Source organism: Glycine soja, chromosome 19 (genome assembly GCF_004193775.1).
Source record: "Glycine soja cultivar W05 chromosome 19, ASM419377v2, whole genome shotgun sequence".
Taxonomy (NCBI): domain Eukaryota; kingdom Viridiplantae; phylum Streptophyta; class Magnoliopsida; order Fabales; family Fabaceae; genus Glycine; species Glycine soja.
In genome coordinates this window covers 39,645,009-39,653,525 of record NC_041020.1, presented here as the reverse complement: position 1 = coordinate 39,653,525, position 8,517 = coordinate 39,645,009, and the positions used below count along the sequence as shown (strand labels likewise).

The 8,517-nt window shown below is 31.6% G+C and overlaps 1 protein-coding gene across 1 annotated transcript; it reads left to right on the top strand.

Annotated features, from left to right (window-relative positions):
* Positions 1 to 3,254: 3,254 nt before the first annotated feature.
* On the top strand, positions 3,255 to 8,204 carry LOC114397917. The gene is made up of 10 exons (XM_028359974.1): positions 3,255 to 3,439; positions 3,874 to 3,939; positions 4,436 to 4,501; positions 4,587 to 4,885; positions 5,309 to 5,491; positions 5,617 to 5,832; positions 5,947 to 6,231; positions 6,348 to 6,635; positions 6,745 to 7,048; positions 7,130 to 8,204. The coding sequence occupies exons 2-10, from the start codon at positions 3,903 to 3,905 to the stop codon at positions 7,807 to 7,809; spliced, it is 2,358 nt and encodes a 785-aa protein (XP_028215775.1). The 5' UTR covers positions 3,255 to 3,439; positions 3,874 to 3,902; the 3' UTR covers positions 7,810 to 8,204.
* The last annotated feature ends 313 nt before the right edge of the window (positions 8,205 to 8,517 follow it).

Genomic DNA, 8,517 nt, shown 5'->3' with positions numbered 1-8,517 from the left:
AATTCGAATGAAGCTGAATTAAGATCTTTTAAATAAAATATCGATTTTGAACTTTTATAAGTAGAAAAAATAATTAAGAAAAAATACTTATTAAAAGTCAAGTTTTTTTAATAACGATTAATCATTACTAACATGATAGATGCTTCAAGTCAATAAAATAATAACCCAAAAAATTAGTCTTCAAAGAATAAATTTTCCGTATAATATTAATTTTTTAGGACTTTACTAATCAATATCCTTAAGAAATTAATCAAAAAATTAAAAAAATATTTATTATAAAAATTATAAGAGAATATAAAAAAATTATGAACAATATGATTTTATGCATCTTAATAATTTTTTTTAATTCATTAACTAATGTTTCTAAAGAATATTCGTTAACATTTTGTCAATTATTTATACTAAGTCTAGATGCTATGGCATATTATGAACATATTTGGTAGAGATACAACTTGAAAGAATAGCTATTATATTTTTTTAAAAAACTTGGCTCGGTAAACTTTTCAATTATTGTGGTATCGATCGAAAAACTATTGTTTGAAGAATCAATTGTTGCATAAATTAATACCTCAGAATACTTTCAAAAGATTAAAACGACAACGTACTTTAATGAAAAATATGATTGTAACAACCAAATGTCACATAAGAAAATAAAACAATGTGCATAAAAAAAGATAAAACGTTGACTGAAATATATGGTACACACTAAGATGACCAGACTTAAAAAGAAAAGACGTGACTTTGTTATAATTCACCATTTTTTTATAGATAAATATTAATTATTAGTTTTTTAGTTTTTTTAGTAAAAAAATTCAAATAATTTTTTTTAACCATCCAACCAAATGATGAATCTTATATCTCTATTATCATTCACCTTTATCTTATGATTTTTTTTTCTTTGAAAAAAATCTTCTATTTCATGAAAAAAATTCTTATTTATTTCTTGATAAATAAAACTTTTGATTATATATGTTTGGATTAACATTTACAAAATTAAGTTTGGATGAAATTAATTTAAAAAAATTGATTATGATTATAATTAATTTTGAAGTTAAACAATGGCATGAAGCAGTTATATATGGCATAGCAATCAGACTTTCGTTAATGATGTTGATTCAGTGAAGGAAAGGCTTTTCCATTTTCTGCAAGTATTCGATTACCACAAGCAGCAGCTTCAATTGATATCAGCACTATGGGGTATATGGGGCAGATCGAAGAAATGAGAAAGTGTGAATGATTTTATCTCCCACTGGCAATTTGTTTCCAAGAACAAATCTGGAAGCTCTCAGCGTGGCATGTCAACCACACCAGCAACTCCTGATATTAAATGGACAAAGCCTCCGTCTCTGGATTTTTAAAGTGCAACATTGATGCTTCCATGCATTTATGCAGAGAGACAGAGACAAGTACATATGGAATTGGTGTTTGTATCCGTGATGAACGTGGAAATTTCAAAATCTGCCAGCATATATACTGCAATCATATGGACCATCCAGAAACAGTTCCATATAACATCATCTTTGATCAGCTCGACTGCAAAACAAGTATCAGATGACATCCTCTCTTCGTCTTCTACAAATTCTGAGTTTAGGGTTTTTTACTGTCTTTACGTAAGAACAAACTTAGGTTTATTCATAACTCTTATGTGAGTTTTGTGCTCAAAGACAAGCTAATCAAGTCGCTTATTCGTTAGTCAAGACGTCTAGATTATATATTAGTCCAAAAGTTTTTGAGTATATATGCTCCTCGTTGTATTGATGTCATTATTTTAAATAAATGATAATCTTAGTGTTTGCAGTAAAAAAAAAAAAAAGATGACATCTTTAAAAAAAACACACACACACATAACTAAACACACAAGATATATGATTTTTACCATTGAATGTCACTCGTTTGGTAACTTCAACCACATGATTTATATAAATCTATGGGTGAAAATATTTTGGGATTTAAGCCTTTTCTTTCATAAGCATATAAGATTGAATGTCACTCGTTTCTTTCATAATTTATGTAAATAATTTATATATTAATTTATGAAATTTAAATATAAATTGGTAAATGAAAATAAAATATGTAAACTATTCACAACAAAAATATATAAAATGATATAAAATAATTAAAAAAATTTCTATTTTAAATATTTGAAAATTCAAAAAATTAATAACTTTTCATTAATGATTAATAAAAAATAATATTTATAAAATTAATTAAACAAAAGTAAGTATTTGAGTGATTTTTTATCTTATCTTTAAATATTTCAATTCTTATTAAAATCTTTTTTATTTTATTTAATCTCTTGTTAGCCTATGTTAGCTACTTAGATACCATGTTCCAACACATTCCATCAAAGTTAACTTTTAACAACTTTGAATGAAGGAAAAATTAAAATTATTTATTTTAAAAAAATAGAGATAAAATATCTTGATTTAAAAATAGATTGACGAAAATTACGGATTTAAAATTATAGGAGATCAACATTATAATTTAACCATGAAAAAATTTATGTTAACAAGGTAAAAAGAAGGTTAAAATAAGAAGAGAAAACTTAAAAATCATTTAGGAAGATAACAAGGTTTTTTCCTAGGCACATATTTTCCATTTGATTCCTATTTTATTGACTTTTGATTCTTAATGAAATGATATAAGTGATTTTGTGAAAAAAAAAACAAGATGTTTTGTAGTCTTATTATTTAAATTTAAATTTAAATATAAGTTTCATCTTTCATGTAAAATTTTAGCAGTCAAGTTATTAAAACAAGTATTTACTTTTAATTTAATTAAAAATAATATTATAAACAGTTAAACACTTTCAGTTTCATTTTAATTTGTTATTTAAGATAATTAAACAAAACTTTAAGAATCACTCGGTCACGTCGTTTTCTATGTCAATTATAGAATGCTTCTCTCTTTACGTTGTTTAAAGTCCGTACACATCCATTAAAAAACATTTACTCTATTAAGTATTATCGCACCATACGGAGTATTTATTTTTTTAACAAATCTTCTAATATTTTAGGGAAAATATAAAAATATATACGTGTTCTCTATTTAGTAAACATAAAGATGAACAAAAGGATTTTATAAAAGGAATTAAAAAACTTTTAAAAGTTAAAAAAAATAGAATAGACGTGTAGCAAAAAAAAGAGTTGACGTGTGGACCCCATTGGGTGATAAAAATAGCACCTGAAAAAAATCGACGGCCCACGAACTAGCCCAGTCAAACAGGGCCCCACCAGAACCCCGGGCCCACGTCGCAGTGTAGGAAATGACCACACTACCCTCAGTCTCGCCGCTTTCATTTTCAGTTGCAGCCTTTTTCGCTGCAACACAGAACACACACTCACTCTTGTTATTCGCTCTTTCTTCTTCTTCTCTGAATTTGTGGACAATCGCAAAACCCTAGGCACTCTCACTCGCATTTCACGGACTCGTTTTCCAGGTGAAGAAGTAAAATACAAACGTGCTTCCCTTCCTCATTTCATTTAATTTCTCCCTTTTTAGGCATCTTTGTACTACTACTGCATTTTTTTTTTATATTTTATTTATGGCCATTAATGGTTACGCTGTGTGTGATGTGACCATCATTCTTAATGCTTCATTAATTATTATTTAATTAATACATACTCTGGTTGGTGCGTAAATCGTAATAGTAATTAATTCCACCCCTTTCCCCTTCTTCTTCGATTCTCTTGAAGAAGTTCCGTACACAATGCCTTTGTCGTTCAACCCTCTTTCGCACCGACCAACACCATGTTCGTTCCTTTCCTTTCCGCTACTACTTTCTCCCTTAATCTCATGTTCTCTATTACTATTACTATTATTATATTCAACTTTTCGTCTTCCTCAAAGCCACTTTTTGTTTTCATTTTTCAGGATATAGTAGTAGTTACCTACTGCAGTTCATGGCTTGGGATCTCTGGGGTTCGTCCTATGCCCAAGGTTTCTCTTTTTCTTCCCTACCACTACTGTTTCTCAAGTCATTATTTAATTAATTAATCGTTTAGTAGGTTGAATAAGTTATATAATCAACTTTTCACTCTAAAAAAATAGTTGTAATCAACTTATTAATTAATCCGTTCAATATTTTCTATGCGCACATGTTAGTTAAAGTCGATATTTTTAAAAGGTTTGTTTAATGAAGAATGAAACAGTTTTTAAATTTTATGGAAATTTATTACTTAATCCACTCAATATATATATATATATATATATATATATATATATATATAATTTATGGTTGAATTAATAAAATTTAATATATACTTAGAGTTGCTGAAGAGGTAGTTTCACCCAGAGTTGCATATGGAGTAAATTGATCCCTCTTCAATATTTTTTTTCTTATTTGATTTTCTCCTATAAATGATTATGATCAAGAAGTTTATCCAAACATATCAAATTGCTTTTGACATGTAATTTATTTATTTACTTGTCTCAGTTGCGAGTGGTAGTAATTACTGGTCACAGCATCCTGAATGTGACTTCTACTTTGGGTGTGGCCGTGGTAATTATTGTTTCACTCCCTCGCTCACAATGCATTTGGGTCCTACGTGTGTTGTGTTTACTCTGGCTTTCTGTTGAACTTGTAGATTTGATAGAGGAGGATGCCTTGAATGTGGAATCCTGTGTCCGGGTTTTGAGAATTTTGATCACCAAGGCAGATACCGAGATCGAGGAACTTGAAAGGGACCTCTTGTTTCTTCAGAATGAATTGGCCTGCGCCGAGCATGAAAAATGGCCTGATATATGCCGTGCTGTTCTCACTGAGAGAATCAACCGGCTTGATGTGGCGGTTAGCACTTTGAAGAATGATCATGCTGATGATGCGGAGATGCAGCCACTGTTAGATAGTGAACCTGCTGAGACACTTCATGAAATACTTGCTCAGGTTTGGCTTTTGAAATTTATTTTTTGGATATGAAAAACGTTTTCTGTTTTCATTTTTGGTATATATTCCTTAATTTCTATTATTCAAATATTCATGCAGGGGGAAGTAATTATGCTACTATTGATTATAAGTTATACTACTGTAGTATACAATAGCTTATCAATTGTATAACTGTAATTCTTTTATCTTAATTAAAGGGTTAACCTATGGATTTTCTCTATCTTACAAGTGCTGGATAATGACAACAATATATATTTAGCTATCCGTTGCTTGCCATTTAGCACATATATTTACTCCTATCTCCTTGGTTGCTCTTGTGTATCTTCTGGTAGTGTTGGTTTAATGTATAGTATTTAACTGTTGACACTTGGTTTTGAATGTAACTGGCGTGTTTTCTTCCCCCACCTTTTCAATTTGAAGCAGTCTCTGGATATGAAAATGTTGAGTCCAATTGTGAATCTAGACAAGGATTCTAGCACTTTTGATTCTAATATAATCATTAAGGGGGAAGAAAAAGAACTCCATGGAACCTCTGAAAGCTCTGGAAGCTCAGAACTTCTTTTGGAGCTTCATGGAAAGAGATCAGATAATCCCGAAAAGATTGAGGTACAGAAAGCTCTGTTGTATGTTTTTAATTTAAATGCTCTTATTTTCTATCCCCTGTCAAACATGTCTCAGACTCTCAGCCAGTGGACCTGCTTTAAATCCTGACTAGATTTTTTTCTGTTAAGGAATTGTCTGAAAAATCTCTTGTTAGAAGTCCTGATTTGGGGGCTATCATCCATGCACCTGATCACTCTGTTGAGACAAAATTATCAGAAACATTTGATAATGACGTTACTGGAAATGAAGAAGTCAGAAGAAGTCAACACATTAGTACAGATATAGGTCAAGTGTTGGATTTGTTTTCTGCCAAAGACGATGAAAACATTCCAAATGGAGTCAAGGTGCAAGAAGTGTTGTTCCCCTTCTAATCAATTTAAACTTCTTGGATGTTGCAATTAATATTTTACTTTAATTTTAAAAGGTTTTTGGTCCATTTTTTCTCTTAAATTGTGCAGAAAGGAAATGAATTTGTCAAAGAAAAAGATGTTAGCTCAGATGATTTTAGACCTGCAATTGGTGTCAAGGGGAGGAAAGAGTATCCTCATTCCAGGTTAGTTACTTCACAACAACGAAAAGGTGAACCTGATCACTCTGATTGGATGAAATTATCAGAAACATCTGATAGTAAACTTGCTGGAAATGAAGAGGTCGGAAGAAGCCAACTCATTAATACAAATATAGGTCAAATGTTGGATTTGTTTTCCGCCAAAGACAATGGAAATATTCCAAGTGAAGTCAAGGTGCAAGAAGTGTTGTTCCCCTTCTAATCAATTTAAACCTCTTGGATGTTGCAATTACTATTTTACTTTAATTTTAAACAAGGTTTTTGGTCCATTTTTTTTCTTAAATTGGGCAGGAAGAAAATGAAGTTGTCAAACAAAAAGATGTTAGCTCAGATGATTTTAGACCTGCAATTGGCATCAAGGGGAGGGAAGAGTATCCTCATTCCAGATTAGCTACTTCACAACAAAAAAGTGGACCTGAATCTCCTGATCACTCTGATTGGATGAAATTATCAGAAACATCTGATAATAAAGTTGCTGGAAATGATGTTGAAAGAAGCCAACTCAATGATACAGATATAGGTCAAATCTTGGATGTGTTTTCTGCCGAAGACAACGAAAATATTCCAAGTGAAGCCCAGGTGCAAGAAGTGTTATTGTTCCCCTTCTAATCAATTTACACTTGGATGTAGCAAATTAATATTTTATTTTAAACAAGGTTTTTAATGCATTTTTTCTTAAATTCTGCAGAAAGAAAATGAATTTGTCAAAGATGTTAGCTCAGATGATTCCAGACCTGCAACTGACATCAAAGTGAGGAAAAAGTATCCTAATTCCAGATTAGCTACTTCACCTCAACGAAAATGTAGAAATTCTAATTTAGACAAAAAGCTATGTGATATTGCTCCAAAAACTGCACGGAAGGCCTACAAGAAACAGTCCAAGGTTGCTCCAGATAAAGATTTGAACTCCATGGATTTACCTTTACAAGTATTTTATCCTCAAACATTTTGTAGCGCCAATACTGAATTTTGCTCCTTTAAAGGAAGTAATGGTAATAATTCTGGACTAGTGTTCAATATTGAAAACACCACTCCCTTATTAATGCTGAAAATTCTGCATTGATTTCTGTTAGGGATTCAAACCAAGAGTGCCCTGTATACTGATTTACAGCTGATAGATGAAGATGAAGAGGAACAAGAAGCACAAGACCTTAAATCCCAAATTACTACTAAATTCAGAAAGTTGAACATGAGTTTCCCTTCAAAGCTAAAAGCTCGGGAAAAGCAGGAACTGGAACTAGAGGCATTTTCTTCCAGAGAACCATATGACAGTTGTACAGAAGTTATTCAAAGTACACCCATAATTGTATCAACCAAGAGGCAGCGAAGATCCAAACCCTGTAATGATGTTGCCATTTTAACTGAGCCGATGAACCGGAAGAAAATTTCTAGAAGGGCAGTGCAACCTGACAAGCATGAAACTGAAGGTGGTGCTATTGTTCCTTATGATAGCAACTTCTCTGAATTACAAAAGAGAAGAAAAGTTTCAAAGTTGCCAATCACCGTGGACATGGAAACAAATTCAGATAGGGTTTCTATGGACAGTGGAAGCCAGTTAGTTCTTCATACTAGCAAGTTGCATTCCTTGGTGGATTCCCATGATGGGACCTCATCTTTGCTGCCTGGTGACTTGAATAGCTTGTCATTGACTGATTTGAGGGCCATGGCAAAGGACCACAAAGTAAAACAGTACTATAAGCTTCGAAAAGGAGCTTTGGTTGAACAATTAGCTAAGCAGTTCAAAAGCTGCTGAACTTATTACTGGTGGTAACCCATTTTTCTGCCATGCTTTTTTGGGTATCCCTCTTGGTTGGTTTTGGTAATGTCCAGTGGTTCCCTGGAATTTGGTATAGGATTCTGACATAGTTATGAATGATACATAGGCAAACCAAAATGGGTTTTGTAACAGGAAATTGTACAGCCTATATAGATAGAATTCTTAACAGTTTGTAAATGAAAGGAAGTATAGGTTTTCTTCCTTGCAACTGGTTAGTCATTGTGACTGCAGAGGAGACTTCAAACTAACTGTTGTGCCGCATTCACATGCTGTGAGATTGATTGTTAAAATATGAAGCGCGGTTTACAGCATTAACAAATTTGATGATGTTACTTTCAGTTTTATACAGTCTTTATAAATATTTTACACAAGAATCTTTTTTTTATTTGCAGTAGTGTTTGTGCAAAACACGTGGGTGTTTGTGCAATAGATTTTTATTAATTTTTAGTTACATCCGTAATATATTGAAGTATAAAACAAACACACTATTTGATTTAAATTCTGACACGTTGTGAGTTTAAATTTAATTATGATATAATTTGAATTATATCATTAAATATTTAAAGTCACTTATAAGAGATGGCATTACCAAAATAATTGTATTTAATTAATATATTATAATCTTATATACTCGGGCCTCCAAAAAATTTTATGCTCCGCCTATGCCTTCCCCTTTCCGTTGAG